A 22880-nucleotide genomic window follows, 5' to 3' on the forward strand; every position below is an offset into this window, starting at 1 on the left:
ATTTCTCATCACAAAAAAAACCCGGTTACGAAATTCGCTTGAAATAGTCGAAAGATATTAAAGACGTCATTTATTTTTTCAACTTTGACACCCTGTTATTACCAATCCGTTATTATCAATTTTTGGACTAAGGCAAGGTTAGTTAAATCGACTTATTTTGAGCCGTACCATATCTGGTGGAACGTTGTACAGACCCTTTAGAGACACCCTGTATACTGTATAATATATTTTTAGACACTGCTCCTTACCTGTGTACACAACACCCATCTATTTCTGACTCTGTTTAAATAGATAATAAATAAAAATTTTATATTCATTAAAAATGTAATTGGACTCTATTCTTCATTTCATCAGTGAAGGTTTTTATAGATATATACATAGATAATTGTATTCTTTATCGCGAATTACTGAGTGCATTCCACATTGTTGAAAAGAAAAGGACCCACTTGACAATAGCATTTTAAGTGCCACGTATTTTCTTATAAATAGTTTTTATTTGATGCTCCGCCGATACTAGTAGGAAGCAGACTACCGGCAAAGATGGAGAACTTTGAAGAGATGGCTGATGTTCTTAGGAGAGGTAACATTAAAATATGAAAAACTTCTTGTTGATTTAAACCTAATTAATATTTTCAGTTTCCTTGATCTCCACAACGAAACCTGAGCAACTGGCGGATAAGTTAAGTAAAGAGAAACACACCCCAAATGATACTTTGTACCTGGTGCGGATGTTATGTTTGCTATTCGGTGCGCTCGGTATATTGCCTATGAGTTTCTTCGTCACGGCCAATGATGTAAGTTATTGCTTTAATACTTGTTATATTTTTGACCATGTGGTTTTAGTAAAAACATTTACATAGAGATAGGTTAACGCCGAAATAGACAAAATCAATCTCTAGAACACTTTTATTTGACTCCTGTACCTTTACTACTTTGGTACATCAATATACAGGGTGTCCCGTTCATGTTTCAAGAAAACTTATGTGCAAATTCCTCATGGAAAAATAGTAGGGGTAGTTCTTATAAAGTTTTTTTCTTAGACGCCCTCTTTTCGAGATACAGTGTGTTGAAGTTAAAATGTCAAAATTTGTACAGGAATAAACACCTACTGTGCGTTAAAAATAATATGCCAACGGGTTCTTTCTGAAAAGTAGTGTCGCCGATACAGGTAATTGGGGGGGCACAATCGAAAAAAAATATGTTAAAAGTCAAAATTTATTACATTTCTAAATAGTTCTGTAAACTCTAAAGCATTCTACAAAAAAAGGTATACTTGTCGAAATTCGGTACCATGTACCATTTTCGAGAAAAATGAAGTTGCATAGAAGCAAATGGGGGACAATTTTAGCATCTACTTTAGTAGTTCGAGTTTTGTTCAATTATTTAATTGTGCGGCTGTTTTGTTCTGTACGTCTCCGAGTCTGTTCTCTCTCTTTTCTGTTCTTATCAGTTTTTTTAAGCATTCATGTCCATCAACAATTCACTCCATTCAACAATTGTTTATTTTAGTAATGGTAGTGTAGTAGTTTACAAAATCTAAAATTATTTATTAATAGATAATTAATTACCATAATCTGTTTATTTTGTTTGATTCACTTTTTTAAATGTTAGTTCACAACAATCTGAAACTTAAAATAAATTTCAATTTTTTTTTTAGTTAACAAAATGTTTTACAATTTAACTGTTTCATGTGATACTAAGAAATTAAAATTATAGTCTTAAATGCAAATACTGTTGGTAGCTAAATGTCTTCGGCTCATTCAATGGTAAAGCCCTCTTTCAATTTAATATTTTGTTATGCCGGTTTATGTGAGCAAAAAAATGCAACTTCATTTTTCTCGAAAATGGTACATGCTACCGAATTTCGACAAGTATACCTTTTTATTGTAGTATACTTTGTACTAGAGTTTACAGAACTGTTTAGAAATGTCATAAATTTTGACTTTTAACATATTTTTTTTCGACTGTATCCCTCCAATTACCTGTATCGGCGACACTGCTTTTCAGAAAGAAACCGTTTGCACATTGTTCTTAACCCACAGTTGATGTTGTGTACAAATTTTGACATTTTTATCTTTAGCCGATTTAAAGATAATTCAGGAAAACTATTGGGAAAGTAACAACTTCAACACACTGTATCTCGAAAACAGGGTTGTCTAAGGAAAAAACATTACATGAACTACCCCCATTATTTTATAGGAACTTGCACACAAGTTTTTTTGAAACATGAACGGAACACCATGTATTTTTAGACCGGCTAAAATACACTAAAAAAGATATTTATTTGCAGAAAATAAATATCGTTTGCCATGAACGAATCTTAATTTTGGACATTGCCTAGAATATATTGTGTATAAATAACTAATAATAAGTTCGTAGTTTTGTAAAATCTCATTTGAATGTTTTTTGCTATTGAACCGATTAAAGTTGTGAACTATGTTAAATTTTATAATCAACTGGTTAATATTTAAGAAATTTTGATAAATTAACAAAAAATAACATTTCTCAGGAATCTGATTAGTTAATTATAGACAAATTTGATGTAAACGTTTTTTTTTTAATTTAATGGTTTATCTTAATGTAATTAGCGTAAATATAATCTGACTAAACTCAAAACAGGCGATTATTTTAATAGAAAGTAATTGTTTTTTCAGTGTATACCCATTATAGAAACAGAAGTAGAAATATATATTTTAGTTCAACGGGAACAAATCCAATTACAGAACATTACAGAAATAATTCATACAAGTAAAATGTAAAATTAAAATATTCACACAAGAATAAATTGATACAAACATCGACACAAAGAAATAAGTAAAAATACATAGGTACAGGAAAAAATTACTTATAAGAGAAGAAACATACATAACAATAATATTGTCAAATGAGTTACAAAAAAATTAAAAACATAGTTTAAATATGTATAAAAGTTATAAGTGCAAATCTCATAGCGGCTTCATAAACTGTGGAAAGTGAATTGTCTTACGTAAAAGATTGGTTCAGTTACAAACTATTGACAATTAACCTGGAAAAGACGAGCTACTTGCCTTTTACATGCAATAAGTCAGTTTCCCCATCTTTTAATTATCTGAAATTAGAAAGCAAGGATCATACAATTAGAATCTTACATGCAATAAAAACAAAATATTTAGGTGTTTTTATAGATTGTCATTTGAGATGGGATATACATATAAATTATGTTATAAAGAAGCTTCATTCCATTTTATATACCTTTAAGTACCTCTGTAGGATGTTGTCTAGACAATATCTAAAAATGGTCTATCATGCTTTAATACAGAGTCATATAAATTACGCTGTGCTATCTTGGGGTTCAGCGGTTAGTAGTCACATTGAACCTCTCACAATTATACAAAAAAGATTTTTAAAGATGATGTTACAAAAAGAATTAACTTACCCTAGTAATGAGTTGTACCTTGAAGCCTAAAGTCTTCGATGTAAGACAACTTTATTACTACAACTGTGTTTGTAGGTATCATTATACTAATAATAAGCATGAAATGTCTCATAATTATGAAACTAGAAGAAAACAAAAGTTCTTATCTCCCTTTATGCCAAAAAAATTTGGGCCAAAGATCACTACTATATTTAGCACCTAAATTATATAACACTGTACCTGATTCTTTGAAAGTAAACAATCTATCAATGTATGCATTCAAGAGGAAAGTTAAAATGTACATATTAGAAACTCCTCGGGAAACAATAAGTAAATATTTTTATTAATACAATTAATCCGAATTGACTGATTCCGTAAACATATACATACTTTTCTTCTCTCTGTATAATTATGTATTTTTTTCCTGTTTTGTTTTATTATATGCGTGTTTGATGTTTTTCTGTGATAGGCATTTTGTCATGTATGTTCATATTTTACTTTATGTTCTTGAAACAGGTGTAAACTTATCAAGTATTGTTTATTCGTATAGCTTTTAATATTGATTTACGTTTTATATATTCTGGATTTTCTACGAATAAATTATTATTATTATTTATTATATACTTCGTTCATCCTCGACGATTTTACCTGTCGGATAAAAACTGTTGCAAAATTGAGGCTTATGTCCCAAAACCAAAGGGCTAATACGTTGAATTTCGTTTTTGAACTCGAATAGCTCACGTTTGTAACGATTTGGTTACGACTAATTTTAGGTGTGGGTAAAATCGTCGAGGATAAATGCTAAAGTAGTTATATTTTCAAAACATGGAAAACATTGATTATTACTTTACTATCTATTTTTTGTAGTACTGGATGTATAAATTTAGAGATCCCGCAAAGGATACGGTAGATCTGAACAATAAGACAACCCTTGAAAAATATTTCTTCTCAGGAGGGATGGTAGTCCAATCAGTACCTTCTGTAGCGGCCATGTTATTATCAGTAACATACGGACCTAGATTTAAAGCTAGCTCCAGAATTCTTTTATCTGTGACTTTCGTAAACGCTATTTTCGTAGTATTTACTGCCTTCATAAAGATTAACACTGATACATGTAAGTATATATATGTATTTTTTTTCAATGTATGAAAAAATATTAGTTAGAAAAGGAAAAGCACCCGCTACTAATTTTAACACGTTCCTGTCAAATTATATGATCATAAAAGCTATGAATGTTCAGTCAATTAAAACAATCATTTAAAAAAAATCAATACAATACATGTTCAAATATTCAGATTTATATTAGGCCAATTCACAGAGGTTTTGTGACAAAAATAAGTACTAGTTGCAAACGGACTGTGCCATCATTTAAAAGACAGTCTGTAGATATATGCTAATATGTTTCCTACTCCAACATTTTTATGCAAAAAACGCATTTTTTAAAGTTTTTTGCTTATAAACCCTAAACTAACGAAGCAATCTGAATGCTATAAAGAAACAATTTGTAGAGAATCGAAATACGAATAAAACGAGAGGTCGATCGATCCGATCTGATAATAATTAGAAATTAAAAAACCCGGAAAAATCAGAAAATTTAGCGTTTTTTTTTAAATTCATTACTCCGCCATTTTTTTAATTGTAAAGCTTACCCTGTGTACAAAAGTAGTGAATTTATACGTACTTTAAGTGTGCACAAAGCAGGCGCTGTCGGACCATTAGTTTTGGCACATTTGCAATTTGAATATTTTGGTGCACTATTTTGCAAACTTTCTGGATGCGTTGGAGATTTTAAGTTTCAGCCGGATTTTAAAAATAGAAGTATAATACTACAAAACGTATATTCTATTTTCCGATATAATGATGCGAAACAGGTGAAAAATTCCTCCAAACAAGCTCAAAAACGTCCGAGTCCGCGTACGCGGTCAAGTAGAGGCACAAGATCAAGAGATGAGGGGCAGTGTATGTATACAATTTTGAATATTACTTATAGTATAGTTTAATATACAGGTTCGGAATGTCCCCATGGTACATCGGCCGTTACGTGAGAGCGATAAAGTGTCATAGAAATCCGTGCGATAGACAAGGATGGTTACATTGAAGACGTTTCATAATCTGAATAGTCAGTCCCACTTCTAACCTGAAATGGGCGGTGACTATTCAGATTATGAAACGTCTTCACTATAGCCATCCTTGTCTATCGCACGGATTTCTTTACTTTACTTTGTCGTTCTCATGTAAAGGCAGATGGACCATGTGGATTTTCCAGCCCTGTATAGTAAGTGGTGATACATAATAAATAATACCATGTCGTGGAGTGTACAAGCGACTTTCATGTAGCGGAAACATCTGCAACTGCCAATAGGTAAATATTATTGCAAAATCTTTCGTTTATAATAGGAATAAAACGAGGAATGTCACAAACATTTTCGAGAAAAACAAATTTTCATTGTAAATTCGTTCATAAACAACTTACAAAATGTAATAAAATTTCCTTAACGGTATACAAGGTCACCTAAATATATATTCTTCGAAACAGAAAAGTACATTTTGTAAGAAAACTTTCAAATTCACGTTTGATGTCAAGATTTCGCTTAAATTCCTTGGTTAATATTAGGTACAGTTTATTAAATGTACATGGTGTTTTAAACTTACCATTTTCGAGATAATCAGTTGTTTTTGAAAAAAATCACGATTTCGCCTCTCTAAATGAGGCTAGATGGTGTCTAAACCGTAAGGGTTACTTTATCTTGTCATCTGTGAACAAAACGTGTACGTTATTCTTACTCGGAAATAGTGACACCTACATTTAATAATCTTACGAGTTGAAAAACTTTCTTTTTTCAAATAGAATGACCCATATTAATTGTCATGGGTGCATGCAAAATTAAATGCCCTTTCGACTGATATAAGGATGTCCATACTTATCTGTAACAGTTTTCCAGAAAAATAAGGTTCTTTTCTAAAGTCAGAAAAAGTAGCTATGTAACAGCGTCAAGGTCTTGCAAAACCACTTTTCTCTCACATTTCATCAGGTCTAGGACTGACAGTGTCAATATCTATGGAACACAATAAGGAGAAGAATACTTAGACCGTTGATTTACATCAATTGCTCGAAGGCCTCCATTTTGATTAATACACAAACGAATTCGGCTTTTAAAAGACGTTTCAACATTGGTCAGCATGTGCGGCGTAATTTCTTGAAATGCTACTGTAATGCGCTGCCACATATCTTCTGCGGTAGTTGGTGGTGTAATGTAAACTTTGTTTTTTAAAAATCCCCATAAATAGAAGTCCCAACTTGTCATATCTGGACACCTTGAAGGTCAACTCACTGGTCCTCCGCGTCCAATCCATCTGTTGGGAAAAGTTCCATGTAAAAACTGACGAACCGCAGCGGTATTGTGAAGTGGAGCACCATCATGTTGCATCCACATTCTTCGACGTTTACCTAAAGGAATGGCGCCTAACAAATCTTCTAGAGTGTTTGTTAAAAAGTTTAAATAAACTGCTCCAGTTAGTTTCTGGTCACAAAGAATGGTCCAATGACATGGATTCCCAAAATTGCTCCCCACACGTTCAAACAAACCAAACCGACAAAACTCCAGTCTCAGTTGAAAGTCTACTTTTAGTAACTCTTGGTGTAATTGGACGCGATAAGGATGTGCTGTGCTGTGCTTTTGTAAAATCCTATGTATCGACGTTGTATTATAATACAATTGCAAGGCCTTCTTGACGCTGTTACATAGCTACTTTTTCGGAAAAGAACCTGATTTTTCTGGAAAACGGTTAAAGATAAGTATGGACAACCTTATGTCAATCGAAAGGGCATTCAATTTTGCATTCACCCATGGCAATTAATATAGGTCATCAATTTGAAAAAAAAAGTTTTTCAACTCGTAAGATTATTAAATGTAGGTCTTAGTATTTCCGAGTCTGAATAACGTACACGTTTTGCTCATGGATGACACGATAGAGTAATTTATGACGAAACGAACTGTGAAAACTGCAGGTTTGTAACTCTTACGGTTTAGATGCTATCTAGCCTCATTTAAAGAGCTGAAATTGTGATTTCGTATTTGTGATGACGTATATTTAATAAACTCTACCTAATATTGACCAATGAATTCAAAAACGCAATAATATACATTGTTCCATTTAAAATAACGAAGTTATGTATGCCCACGCGAAATGGTACACCCTGTAAAGCCAAAAATATTTTCTTTACATGGCCTATACGATTTTTTGATAAATTTTGCAGTTACAGAGTTACAGAAGAGTCCCTCTTAGGTGGAACACCCTGTATATCCACTGCCCCCAACTCCCTCTACAATAAAAAAAATGGTGGAGTAATGAATTTTTAAGAATACGTAAATTTTTTGATTTTTCCAGGTTTTCTTCGTTTCTAATTATCCGATCAGATCGACCGACCTCTCGTTTTATTCATATTTTGATTCTCTAAAAATTGTCTTCGTTAGTTTAGGATTTTTAAGAAAAAAACAAAAAAAAATTAATTAATGGTAAATTGGAGTAGGAAACATATAAGCATATATCTACAGACTGTCTTCTATATGATGGCACAATCCGTTTGCTACTAGTATATTTGTCACAAAATCATTGATTTAATGCTCTACTGATTGGCCTCTATACTATAGATCATGAAGATAAGACCTTTTTCTGTGATTTATACATCTAATGTTTTATTGTTTTCAAGATATAGAGCTAATTATTTTTAAATGAATTTTGTCAGTGTATCCGAAAGTAACCATTTGAAACTTGGTATAAGACTGGCTTGGTTTCATTAACTTTGAAATAAATCATAGAGCTTGTTTATTATGCTGCAAACTAGGAAGTTTTCTATATTAGAACAATTCCTTAGTATTATTTTGACAATTGCAAAAGAACTGAAATCCATTTTTATTTAAAAAATACATGGTAGTTTCATAGAACAACTGTACACCTTTTATACTGAATATTTTAAATATGACATTTTTCCGAAATTGAGTTTGAACTTCCTGTTTTAAATTTTGTAGTAGAGGTAAAATATAATCCTCCAAAGTCTTATAGTTGAATACATCAGTGACGTTTGACTGATTTGTATCTGAATACCCTGTATAAGTAGCAACTTCTTATATTTTTGTTTATAACTAAGATATTTTTTAGGGCAGGTGGCATTTTTTGTGCTTACTCTTGCGGCAATGTCGCTTCTAACAGGTAAAAAAATACAACTAAAAAGAAGCCAGGATATCCTGAAATACATATATTCTTTCAGGTACCCTTAACCTGTTTCAAGTCACCTCTACAGCTATTGTATCGAAATTCCCCCCAGTTTACATGAAGACCTTCTTATTCGGTCAGGGAATTGCCACGATTTTCAGCGCACTTATGCAAATTCTATCCTTGAGTCTTGGAACCTCTACAGAAGCTTCAGCACTGTTCTACTTCATCGTAGGCGATCTAATAATCTTTTCAACCTGGTTTTTGCATCTGTTCGTTCAAAACACGACTTTCTACAAGTATTACATGCACCTAGAGGTGGAAGATACGAAGAAGAAGCACACGAGAGAAGACATTAAGGTCGCCTTCTTTCGAATATGGCCTTGTTTGGCTATAATGATTCTTGGATTCGTTACTATGAGTATGATGCATCCCACTATTACCACTTTAGTCGTTTCAGAGAACTATGGCAATGGGAATAAATGGAACGGTAAGAAGTTCTTTTATCGAATATACCCCAGATTTTTGCTAATCAAAGTTAGCGAACATTGTTATTTTGATATAAACTTTAGCATGAGAATTCACTAATTGTCAGATATATTAAGCTTGGTGCAGATTAAGCAAACCAAAAAATGACACTTCGTTAGTTGTTAATCTACAATTATTCTTTAGAATTTCTTTGCAAAACCATCAAGTGACAAGTTTTATCATTTTGAAAAAATTTGAACAATTCTGAAAAATTTGTGATGATTTTGTAAATGATGATATCATTTCGTATGTTGTAGCAACAATGGTAATTTGATAAAACATAAAGAAAATTTCTTTACATTATAGGTTAAAATTTTATCAAAAATACGCATCAGATTTTCTCTATTATTATATTTTAGAATAGAAGGTCAAACTGGTTTTAAACGTCTAAAAGTGATGTCAGACGTTGAATTAATAAATTTGATTGGTTCAAAGTTGCTTGTCAGTATAGTTCGGGAAAATTAAGCTCAAAACATTTGAGATATGGTTGTCGTTTGACGTAGATTAGATATTAGTAAAAATCGCTCAAAAATAATACAGGGTGTTAGAAGTTTGACTGCCCTAATTTTAACAGACAGTAAAATACATTAAAATAAGCAAAAAAACCTTATATCCTATCCTATTCAATCATTTCCGAGAAAAAAATTTTCAAAATCTCCAACTTGATGTACAAAAGTTCGATTAATTAAGGAATATTGACATAACTGCGTATATAGAATACCATAAAATACAAAGTTTATGACTTTTTTGAACTTCTTTATGGTTAATTCTAAAAAATAATTAGCGTTGTAATAAATTTAAAATTCGATAAAATTAATATCGATCTATCCAGCAATAAGCAATTCATGGTCCAAACGGCATCTGTTTCCACGGAGATTTTTGGCTTTCAAATACCACTAGAAATGAAAATTTTTCTATGCGCATAAAAAAAAACGTGGGCTTAACTTCTAGCGGCACAATATGTTAAAAAAATTCGAAAAATGTCATATTTTTCTTCCTCTTTAATTATGTATCTTTTCAAGACTTGATTTTATGCGAAAATGGAAGAGGAAAAAAATGTTTGTAATTAAATTTTTTACAAAACGTAACTAGTTACAAATCGAATGAATCATGATTATTATGGTAAAAATCGAAAAAATCGCAAAAATGGGGTTAAAAAACGATACTTTTTAGGGAATTTTTTTGGGGTATTTAAATTGGGTATAGGACCTATATACTATATACTTGGCTCAATAAAACTACATGTTATGTAGAATCCTCACATCAAATTTCATCAAAATCGATTCTATAGATTTTGCATAATAACTTTGCAACCCAGATTTTGAAAAAAAATTTTCAAAATTTTGCACATCAAAAACCAAGGGCGTTAGATACTTGAAAATTTAATCGCATATAGAAGGGCTCTAAAGCTTTCAAACTTTTTTTGAAAAATTCGAATCCATCAATTAGGAGAGCTCTGGCGCTTGTTTAAACATTGGTCGAATTTTTGTACTTATAAACAATTAGAATCACTGTGAATATTCAATCAAATCAAATTTTTTAAACCAGGTTTTATAAGTTCTTGGAAAGACACTTCTTTTAAAAAAAATAAGAAAAATTTACAAATAATTCTTTCCGGTGTTGCCAGATTTCTGCAGTAGCTACTAAAATGATATATTTTTAAATGGCAACACCGGAAAAAAATGTTTGTAAATTTTTCTTAACAAGTTATTTCCTACAACTTTGCATTTGCAAGTATTAGTCTATTACTTCAAATAAAAAAGTTGGACTGTCAGGTTTAAAAAAAATAACACTGTATATACAGGTTGTAGAGATGCTTTTCCTAACGGTATATACGTGTATCTATTTTTTTTCAAGGTCGTATTTTTCAAATACGAAATAATACATTGAAATGAAAGAAATATACTTTTTTAATATTATTTTTTTTGTGATTAAAGTATAATTCAAATATTATTTATTGTTTAAAATATAAGCAAATGAGAAATTAACTCATTATTTATATTACGAATTTTCGTCACATTTTGAAAATAATTGTTGTTTGAACAATTTCAGAATATTTAAATAAATTTGTTTTTGACAATACAAAAGAAAATACAATAGAAAAATAAAGTTGATAAGTAAAGGACTGTTCGGACTGTTGAAAGACCAATAATTATTAACGATAGGCATTTGAAAATACGCTAAAATTAAAAAAAAAAAATCAAAATCGGACCTCTAGAAGGTGAGATATTAAAAATTTTTAAGTGCATCGCGGTTTTGAACTCGCCGATTCAATTTCGAGCAGGCCAAAGGGGCCGCGCTCTCTGCTTCCCTAACCACCACCACCCATACGATTTTCTTGAATTTTTCGTTTACGTAAATAACTTTATACACGTTTTAAAGTAGGTTGCTAATGAACAAAAGTATTGTAATCTTAGACCTGGTAAGTACACGGAATACCAAAGGTATTTTTCGAAAAATTAGCCCGGATGTCCCAGTACATTTAGTGTAAATGACAGTTAAACTTTGATCGGCTATAACTACGTAACTAATTGATCAATCGATCTGTTTTTTTTTAAAGAAGCGTCTTTCCAAGAACTTTTAAAATCTGGTTTAAAAAATTTGATATGATTGAATATTCACAAAGTTATTCTAATTGTTTATAAGTACAAAAATTCGACCAATGTTTAAACAAGCGCCAGAGCTCTCCTAATTGATGGATCCGAATTTTTCAAAAAAAGTTTGGAAGCTTGAGAACCCTTCTATATGTGATTAAATTTTCAAGTATCTAAGGGCCTCGGTTTTTGCTGTGTAAAATTTTGAAAATTTGCAATTTTTTTTATTTTGAAAATCTGGGTTGCAAAATTATTATGCAAAATCTATCGAACCGATTTTGATGAAATTTGGTGTGAAGATTCTACATAACATGAAGTTTTCTTGAGTCAAGTATAAAAGTCCTATATCCAGTTTAAATACCCCCAAAAAAAAATCCCTAAAAAGTATTGTGTTTTAACCCCATTTTTGCGATTTTTTCGATTTTTACCATAATAATCATGATTCATTCGATTTGTAACTAGTCATGTTTTGTAAAACATTGAATTATAAACATTTTTTTCCTGTTCCATTTTCGCCTAAAATCAACTCTTAAAAAGATACATAATTAAATAGGAAGAAAAATATGACAATTTTCGATTTTTTTTAACATATTGTGCCGCCAAAAGTTAAGCCCACGTTTTTTTTTATGCGCATAGAAAAATTTTCATTTCTAGTGATATTTGAAAGCCAAAAAGCCAAAAATCTCCGTGGATATACGATTCACCTAAACCAAAACAGATACCGCCTAGTCTATCAGTTGGTGTTGGTATCTGGAATTGGACACTGGAGTTTTTTTTTTTTTTCATTTTCATGAGGTATTTTCCAGCGAGTGCGCGAAAATTGGATTCGAAGGTGTCGCGCGTGCATCGAAAATGGTGGTGGACATTTTGAGCATATGTTGTAGTTTGTTTTGTACTTGCGTTTAAAAATTATTATTGATTTTTGCAAAGTCCCTAAATTATTTTTAATACGTATGATTATTCGGACGACGTGCATCTTTGGGTACTTTAATTACATATTTTTCAAATTTATAATTTGATTAAAAGTTAAGTTCCTGTTTTAAGAGATTCATAAATAATAAAATTCGACCTACAATTTAAGCACAACACTATCTTCGTACTACAAAATCGATACATTTTATTTTATTTATTTAAAAACTGGAAAACAATTGTCTTGAAATTTACTAAATGTTTCACAATAATAGTTGTTTACATTTTTTCCGTAGGACAAGTCTGCCATGTGTACCCGTGGTGTGCATCAGCTGTGTAGCGCTGTTGTCATGTTGTGATAAAACTCCCCAATATTAATACTCCCTTATTTTGAAAACTGTTATTCTTACACTCCTAATATACAACTTATTAGTTCATTTATGATTACTCTATCTCATGCTGAAGTTATGGCAGTCATACTTGTTACACGCTGTATATACCTACAAATACAATGAAAATACAAAGAAAAATATTGTGCTATTTGTAGGAAAAATTAAAAAGTGTAAAAATACGCAAAATTGACGTATTTTTTTTCACATTTTCCAATATCTTTGTAAATATGCAGTTTAGAGAAAAAATCATTATTAATGAAATTATTTGTTATGAAACTTCTTATAAGACATAATTGTTTTGATACTCGCGTATGTCATATTTTTGTTCCTAGATAGTCAAAACCGCGTAAGAAAGTGATGAAAATCGAAGTCGTTTTGAAGCGTTCAACTGACAGGTAAGAAATTGTCCAATTCTAATATAAATGGACCCTGAGAGTTTAGAAAGTTTTCGAACGCCCCTATTTGTTTCGTACTATTATGCAAATACATACATATACAGGGTGTCCCAGAGCTATCTTGACAGGCATTATCTCGGAAACTAGTCGAGATAGAAAGAAAAGTATAGATCATGGTTAATCAAATATGTTCAGAAATAAAAGGAGAACCCAAAAACTTAAAAATATACAAGGTGTTCCATTTAAAAAATTGAAGTTCCGCAATATACCATATTTTTGGGGCACCCAGTATATTTGAAAATAAAATGATTAAACGCATCTTTTTAAGCTGAAAACCTTTTCTATATAACATTTTTTTCCATCTCGATTAGTTTCCGAGATAAAGCCTGTCAAGTTAGCTCTGGAACACCCTGTATATTCTTATAATGTAAATAATGCAGTTATAAGAGGGCAACGCTTGTGTTACTTTTTGTTTGATTAAAATTACATAAAAGAGAACCCGGCCTACAACTAACCCTGTACCACATTGCAGCAGCCCTAACATTTCCGATCTCTATTGATTAGCAACAGTCAGTACCAATAATATTCCAGCTTCTCTAAAAGCATTACAAACTATCTCATTTAGAAATAGAATTAGACAATTCTCTATTCATTTTCATAAACACTGTCTAAAAACATTGTTTTCATCACACACCTGTATATTTGCATTAAGAATACTTATTCATTCACTTTAAGAGGTCGGTTTATACTGTTCATAGTTAAATTATTTAGTTTGATAGCAAAATTTAATCTTTAACCCCTTAATTGTCTTCAGTTCCGTTTTGCTACAATTACCTAATTAATTTAAACATATTGTTGTAATGTATCTATGTATGTCTTGCAAATATGTTCTACCTAAGAGGGATTCTTCTGTGACTCTGTAACTGTAAAATTTATAAAAAATATGGTTGTAATAGAAGTTGCCTGGAATCATGTGGGCCAAGTAAAGAATATATTTTTAGCTCTACAGGGTGTTCCATTTCGCGTGGGCGCTACATAACTTTGTTATTTTAAATGGAACATCCTGTATATTATTGCATTTTTGAAATCCTTGGTTAATATTAGGTAGAGTTTATTAAATGTACATGGTATTTAAAACTTACCGTTTTCGAGATAATCATGTTTTTGAAAAAAATCACAATTTCATCTCTTTAAATGAGGCTAGATAGCGTCTAACTCGTAAGAGTTAGAAACCAGCAGTTTCCACAGTTCGTTTTGTCATAAATTACTCTATCTTGTCATCTTTGAGTGAATCTTTTTTATTCAAATGGATGACCCATATTAATTGTCATGTGTGAATGCAAAATTGAATGCCATTTCGATTGACATAAGGTTGCCATACTTATCTTTAACAGTTTTCCAGAAAAATCAGGTTCTTTTCTAAAGTCCGAAAAAGTAGACAGTAACAGCGTTAAGAATGCCTTGCAAAACAACTTTTCTCTCACATTTTAACAGGCCTGGGACTGATAGTGTCAATATTTACTGGCATGTTTAAAAAAGGGTGTGACAAACAAACATAAACCACTAACAACTGAACCAATACGCAAAACGAAACAAACTGAAACTCGGAACACAACAAGGAGAAGAATACTTAGGCCGCTGATCTACATCAATTGCTCGAGGTGTCCTCCATTTTGATAAACACAAACGAATTCGGTTTTTAAAAGACTGTTTAACATTGGTCAGCATGTCTGGCGTATCTTCCGCGGTAGTTGGCGGTGTAACGTAAACTTTGCCTTTTATAAATCCCCAAAAAAGAAGTTGCAACTTGTCATATCTGGACACCTTGAAGGCCAACTCACTGGTCCCCCACGCCCAATCCATCTTTTGGGAAAAACTGACGAACCCTAGCGGTATTGTGAGGAGCACCATCATGTTGCATCCACATTCTTTGAAGTGTGGGTAAAGGAAAGAACAAATCTTTTAGAGTGTTTGTTAAAAAGTTTAAATAAACTGCTCCAGTTAGATGACGGTCAAAAAAAAAAATGGTCCAATGACATGGGTTCTCAAAATTGCTCCCCACACGTTCAAAGACCATCGTTGGCTATGAGTTGTTCGGAATTGGTGAGAAGTTATTGTGTCATAATAATGGCAATTATGTCTATTAACGAAACCATTTTTATGAAAAGTAGCCTTATCGGAGAACATGGCCCGTTTAATCATCTTGATTTAACATCTCCAGTGCCCACTGACAAAACTCCAGTCTCCACTGAAAGTCTAATTTCAGTAACTTTTGGTGTAATTGGATGCGATAAGGATGTGCTGTGCTATGCTTTTGTCAAATCCTATATGCGTCGGCATTGTAAAGGGTCTTCCATTAAGGATGTCCGAATTTAAAATGTAAAGAAAACACACAATTGAAAAGATAAATTTAAAATCTCTTTTTTATTTGAGAGGTAACATGTCGCCATTACGTATGAAAAATAATGTCATTCATATGACCTCCACGGCTGCGCTGGACGTATCGTAATCTCTTGGTCCAATTTATCATTACTTTTTCGCATAAATTGGCCTCTATTTCACCAATTACTCTTTCAATATTGGCTATTAAGTGTCCAATTGTTGCTGGTTTATCGCTGTACACTTGTGACTTAACAAAACCCCACAAAATAACGTCACAAGGCGTTAAATCGCACGATCTTTATGTCTAATTGATAGGGCCTTTTCTGGACCAAATTGATTTTCAATAAATTCATTGTTTCAGTGGCAGTATGGCACGTGGCACCATCCTGCTGAAAAAAATAATCACCTAAATCGTTTTCTTCAAGTTTAGGAAACACATAATCCGTTAACATAGCCCGATAACGTTCACCATTCACTGTAATATAACGCCACCAGCATAAATACCGCACCACACAGTCACTTTTTCAGGATGTAAAGGGTTTTCAACAACGGCATGAGGATTTTCATTGCTCCATATTCTGCAATTTTGTTTATTCACAAAACCATTCAACCAGAAATGCGCTTCATCAGTAAAGATGATTTTTCGATAAAAGAAAGGATCTTCTGTTAACTTGTCTAATGCCCAAGTAGCAAAACCACGACGTAATGCATGATCAGCAGGCTTTAATTCATGCGTTAATTGAATTTTATATGTATGTAAACTCAAATATTTACGTAAAATTCTCCAGGTAGTGGTTTGAGAAATGTTTAATGCTTGAGAGCGACGTGAAATGGACATCTCACTATCCTCTCTTACACTTCGCTGTACTGCCTCAATATTTTCTTGTGATCTTGCATTTTTTGCACGTACTGGTACAGCAACATCGTGCAAAGAAAATGTTGTTTCAAATTTGCTTACAAGACGACGAATATATCGTTCATTATGTTTAGTGCGACGACCATATTTTTTTCGAAGTTCACGTAAAGTTTTCACAACACAACACTGATTTTGATAATAAAATTTAATAAGTTCCAACCGTTGTTCGAGCGTATACTTTTCCATGATGAAATGGCAATATATACTGAATATGTTTGACAAGTAACATGTCAAATAATAATACGCAGTGTTGCCATAGTAATATATTGAAATCCGGACATCCCTATTGGAAAACCCATTACTAATACATTTGCAAGACCTTCTTGACGCTGTTAGAAAAGATCCTGATTTTCTGGAAAACTGTTAAGAGATAAGTAGGGATAACCTTATATCAGTCGAAAGGCCATTCAATTTTGCATTCACCCATGACAATTAATATGGGTCATGCCATTTGAAAAAAAAAAGTTTTTCAACTCGTAAGATTATTAAAAGTTCCTGTATCTAATATTAACCAAGGAATTCAAAAACGCAATAATAACAGGGTGTTCCATTTAAAATAACAAAGTTATGTAGCGCCCACGCGAAATGGAACACTCTGTAAAATTAAAAATATTTTCTTTACATGGCCTACATGATTCTAGACAACTTTTATTAAAACCATTTTTTTTATAAATTTTACAGTTACAGAGTCACAGAAGAATCCCTCTTAGGTGGAACACCTGTATATTATTATTATTGTTATTATATTTTTGATCCATTACATTTTTAGATGTGTACTTTATACCTACCATTACGTATTTGTTTACCGAACTCTGCTCACTGTTTGGAAGGTTAACGTCTAGGGCCATAATTACGGTAATTTTTTTAATATTCACACTTAATAATGCAATGCTCATTGCTAACAAATTTTCGTTTTCAGAAATCTAACAGTATCTGGGTAGTAGGCTTTGTGCTCCTTAGGATGGTAATTCTACCACCTCTGGTGTGGTTTTGTAATGCGCAGCCCAGAAATCACCTTCCAGTTCTATTTCCACACGACTGGGAGTACATCCTAGTTCTTGTATTGTGCTCTGCGAGTTCCGGCTACTTAATGAATGCTGGTATGCTCAGCATCCGAGAGTAAGTTTAAAAAACGACAGTCCAGGAAGTAGCAGTATTATACAGGGTCGCTGATGTGTATGGAAACGGTCGATTATCTCCTAAAGTAAGGTAGCTATCGAAAAGTCGTAAGATACACACTTTTTAGGTTTTTTTAAAATCTATTGCAATAAAGGAAATTTAAGGTAAACAGGATCAATTAAAAAGTCACGACAAAACAAAGTTTCTTTTTCTTTAGTGTAACACCCTGTATATTATTCCATATTTCAATTCTTCTTAAAATCTAAACAAAATTCATACAGCACCTCATGTACCTGAATTAACCGGTTTTGAGATATCGAGCTTTGAAGTTACAAAAATATTAGTCCCTTAAGTTTATAATCCATCAAGTCACCTATGAAAGTTTCTAGTTTCATAACAACGCCCCGTCGTTCTTTTGTCTAATACTGATTATCTTGACAACATATGTCAAAAATACATTTAATATGAATAATTTTCTCGTAAAAATGGCATGTTTAATTGAAATCGAGCATATTAAGCTTTTAATGATCATAGGATATGGTGATAGAAGACGAAATTGTGACGAAGTAGTGGATATTTTTCATGAATTGCATCCCGATCGGGAACGTATTTCTAAATCAACCGTTTCAAAAACATTGTAGCGTTTTCATGAAACTGAAAGTGTTACTGATCGACGAAAAAGTGGAAGACCAGGAAGCGTTACAAAACACAAAAAGAAAATTCTTTGAATGCCATGTTAAATGTGTTAAATAATCCAATAAATTCGACACAACAGAAATTATAACATGAGTCGATATTCCATTTAAAAAATTTGCAAACGAGGAAAATTACATCCATATAAAATTAATTTGTTATAAGAATTGAGTGAAGACGATTATGATCGTAAAATCGAGTTCTGCGAAATTAAACGAAAATGTCAACTTTGTCACCCATTGTTTCCTGACGAATTTATATTTTGTTTAATCGGGCACGTAAACCGACACAACTGTCCATCCATACGATATTGATACGATCAATAACAATAACAATCCCAATTTACCGGCAGAATAAATATGGTTTCAACGTGATGGGGCTACTCCACATTTTGGACGTGTTGTACTGGCATATCTAGATGAAACTTTTCCAATTAAATGGATTTGACGCAGAGCGGCAATTGAATGGCCACCTAACTCTCTCGATATGACCCCCCTTGACTTTTTTCTGTGAGGTGACATAAAAAATGTAGTCTACAAATTATCGAAGAGCTGCAGGAAAGGATAAGGCATGAAATTTCCACTATTCCTCCCAACACCCTTTTAGATACACTACAAAATTTTGTTCAGCGAATTCATTACTCTCAGGAGATAAATGGCGAACATTTTGAGCACTTTATAAAATATAATTCCAAAGAAAATATTTGTTGTTTATTATAACTTGTTTTTCTCTCGTTTTTTTTATTCTGGCATAACTATTGTTTTCATAATATTTAAAATATCCAGGACATTCATTAAAAAAATATATTTTTTCGTTTCTTATATTTTTATCAACCTTGAAATATTATGCTTTCTTATTTTATGTAAAAAACTAATAATAAAATTAAATCATATCGATATTCTCCACCCTGTGTTATTTTCAAAATAAATATCCATAATTTGGGGCCCTTTTTCTTCTATAAAATTGAAAGTAATAAAAAGTTACTTTAAAAAGTTCGATATCTCAAGAAAGGTACATGATGTGTAATATAAATGTTGTTCCATTAAAGAATAAACAAATTTGTTTCGTCATGACTTCTTGACTGATCCTGTATATTTATATTTTCTTTATTGTAATAGATTTAAAAAAAAACTAAAACGTTTGTGTCCTTAGGAAACTGTTTCCATTCATATCAACGACCCTGTATATAGTTCACATTTTCTAAAAGATAGTGATAAATCCCTGCAAAAACCAAACGATGTGGCACTCTTCAGGTTGGATATCGTCTACGATATTTTTTGAAAGCACACTTTGCATTACCATCAAAGAACACAAAAACGAAATGCATCTCTCCGTTTTCAAATGTGAATTGTGGCATTATTATGTTTTGTTTTTATGAAAATGCGTCGGAATAAATAATCATATCACTAGTATTTATGATGTAATCGATAATAATATATTTCGTTTTTGTGAAAGTCATGGCACACCTTGTCAGCATCCTTGAATGGAATTGTGCAGGTGTTTTTTGGATAATTATAGTGCTTTAGATTGTAATCTTTGAACTGACGAGTGAATACCCTTCAGTTAGAGAGTACTATTTAACACGACTAATGCAACAAGCTAATTACATATACACTTTTTTAGACTCGCAGGGGATAAAGAAGACGTGTCCTATTTAATCATGCTTAGTGTCGGAGGAATATTTGGGTGTCTACTTTCTCCCATTAGTCTAGTAATCGTTCATATACTGTGATAGAATATAATCTTACCAATCTTTGGCTTTGGAACTTTTCAAGGATTCGCCATTGCACGGAGCAATTGAAGCCCAGAGTGAAAGTGTAGTTTGTAGAGAAATTCTTCTTCAGTTGAGTTATGGATTGTCTATGCCAGTTATATATAATACCAATTACATTAACTGGTAACAGAAGAAAAGATTAATAGGAAAATATTTAAAAAGGGGTTTTTACGTGAAATATCAGTACGCATATAGCGGAGAAGGACAGAAACACACTGTTCCGGCACAGTATAGATAAATATTTTGCTGTGGTCCAGTGACGCGTGTTGCCACGTTATACGCCACCACGTCAGCAAAATCTCTTTATGTTTAAGAAGGGTATAATCGTTCATTGTGTGCATATAATGCGTACACAGTGCACATTGTTGTGATGCCTTCTCTCACTTGCTTGATTTCTTATCATGCAGGTAAATAAGACTGCATCAAAAATTCACCAAATTTTGTTAATTAACAAGAACCGGGAAAACTCGAATGTGTATAATATGATTAATAATAATTAGACCCTATAAAGCCTAGAATATGGAGGTAAAAGCCCGACAAGAATAAAGTGTTTGCATCAAATCCTTATTTTTCTTCTGAAATTAATAAGCTCATTGCACATTAAATCTCTTCATCTCACTTATCAGAAGAACTTCTGGTAGCCTTGATTGTTGACTTTCATATGACAAAGATATAGTAAACGATACGTGGTATCGTATGGTGTGGAAACGGTGTCCATACATGATAGATACGTACATTTAAGCATTATATTAGAACAATGTGTCTTTGTCTTAATAGATAATGTCTATGTTTTGTAGTAATATTGTATAGAATTAGAAATTTTTGGAAAATAATTCTTAGATATATGATTTGTAGTAATATTGTGCACAAATAAATATTTTTGGAAAAACGTTTATTTAAATAATTTTTTCACCTGGATTTTCAAGTGTATTGGTCCCTTAATAGTTACACCAGAGTTATTCTTATATAGTCAGTTGTTTCAAGGCAAGGTCCTGAGGCTAGGATTTACAGTGGCATTGAAGAGGTTATAGCTACTGTGGGTTACCTGCTGTCTGGATTTTCATTTTATTCAACATCAAGTGCCCCTCTTGTTGATTTGCACTGTTAAGGGCTCAAGTAAAATATCAGATGACGATGATTAATAATGATGATGATAATAACAGAACAATAACAATGACAACGGCAATGACAATAATAATGATAATAACAATAACAACAACAACAATCATAGCAATATAGCAATAGCTATAGCACTAACACTAACACTAACACCAACACTACCAGTACCACTACCGATACCGCTAAAGATGGTATGCTCCAAAAAGATGGTACATTGCAGAGCATCAATTTTTTTAAATGGAACACCCTATATATTTTTTTAAGTTTTTGGGTTCTCCTTTTATTTATGAACATATTTGATTAACCATGTTCTATACCTATCATGAACGGTTAAATCTTGATTCAGACCTTTTCCATACTCTTAAATAAATAAAGTAGGTGTTGACTACACGTCAAAAATTCTTCAATGTAGCTTTGCGACAGTTTCATTGACAGTAATTAAATTTCAAACTCTCCATTCAATTTTCAAATAAGTATTAGATATGCCATTAATTTTTACACTAAATGAATATGTTGATATGTTACTTTTTATGGCGAGTGTCCAAAGAATTCCAGAGCCGCGGAACTATTGTATAGGGAAAGATTTCCTAATAGACATGTGCCATCTAGACAAACATTTTCTAATGTAGAGCGAAAATTGCGTGCTGGCTCATTTCTAAACCCAAGAGGAGTTCAGCATGTACGCTTGGCAAGAGACGAAGAAAATACTATCAACATTCTTGAGTTTATAGCAGTCAATCCACATGCGTCTGTTCGTAATTTTGCTGAAGAAATTGATATAAGCAAATCTGGTTCACCGAATTCTAGCAAATAATGGACATCATCCTTACAAACTATCTTTGGCTTGTAACGTTATTTATTATTTGTCACCATGGACGAGTAACTCTTGGGGATAATTGGTACAAAACACCAAGTACACTTTAAAGATGCATCCAGCTAAGCTACAGTAGGGTGCAGTGAGATCACAAGGTCGTGGGGTGTAGTACAAAGTTATGAATGTGTAGATAGATTCTTAAATTATGAGGAAGGACTAAATTTAAACGAAATATTCTTAAAATCAATTTAATACAATGGAATGTTAATGAGTGGTTAAATTTTACAAACAATAAAAAAAGTAGCAATTTTTATCAACTTACAATCAAAATTTTAATTTAAATGTCCGACAATATATGACACAACAGATTACTTTTGGGTTCAATATCACTACTTGATTATACAAAAAAAAACAATTACAATACTGAGGTGGTGTTCACTTCTGACAAGATTTGGTTAAGATTGGATGGGTCTTACGTTGGTTTGTCCGGAATCTAATGGGGGTGTTGACTTTATGGTCGTCTGTCTGATGGAGATGGCCAGTTGGTTATCGGGTGACAGACTCCATGACAACCTCCTCCCAAAGATGTTGATAGAGAGATGCCCTGGATCCAATACTATGTTGTCTTGGTCAGAAG

At 32.3% G+C, this 22880-nt stretch overlaps 1 protein-coding gene across 1 annotated transcript; it reads left to right on the forward strand.

Moving 5' to 3' along the window:
• Positions 1-527: 527 nt before the first annotated feature.
• On the forward strand, positions 528-20871 carry LOC108906741 (equilibrative nucleoside transporter 3-like). The gene is made up of 8 exons (XM_018710093.1): positions 528-580; positions 637-794; positions 4262-4508; positions 8555-8605; positions 8664-9098; positions 17494-17579; positions 17644-17843; positions 20160-20871. Exons 1-8 carry the CDS (start codon positions 541-543, stop codon positions 20266-20268), a joined length of 1326 nt encoding a protein of 441 aa, XP_018565609.1. The 5' UTR covers positions 528-540; the 3' UTR covers positions 20269-20871.
• The last annotated feature ends 2009 nt before the right edge of the window (positions 20872-22880 follow it).

Source organism: Anoplophora glabripennis, unplaced genomic scaffold (genome assembly GCF_000390285.2).
Source record: "Anoplophora glabripennis isolate ALB-LARVAE unplaced genomic scaffold, Agla_2.0 scaffold187, whole genome shotgun sequence".
Lineage (NCBI taxonomy): Eukaryota > Metazoa > Arthropoda > Insecta > Coleoptera > Cerambycidae > Anoplophora > Anoplophora glabripennis.

Bases quoted from the DNA above. Each gene is read 5' to 3' on its own strand.
- LOC108906741 (XM_018710093.1), top strand. From the start codon at position 541: ATGGAGAACTTTGAAGAGATGGCTGATGTTCTTAGGAGAG. The intron at 795-4,261 runs GTAAGTTATTGC...TATTTTTTGTAG, and splicing joins TCTTCGTCACGGCCAATGAT to TACTGGATGTATAAATTTAG. The intron at 17,844-20,159 runs GTAAGTTTAAAA...ACACTTTTTTAG, and splicing joins GGTATGCTCAGCATCCGAGA to ACTCGCAGGGGATAAAGAAG.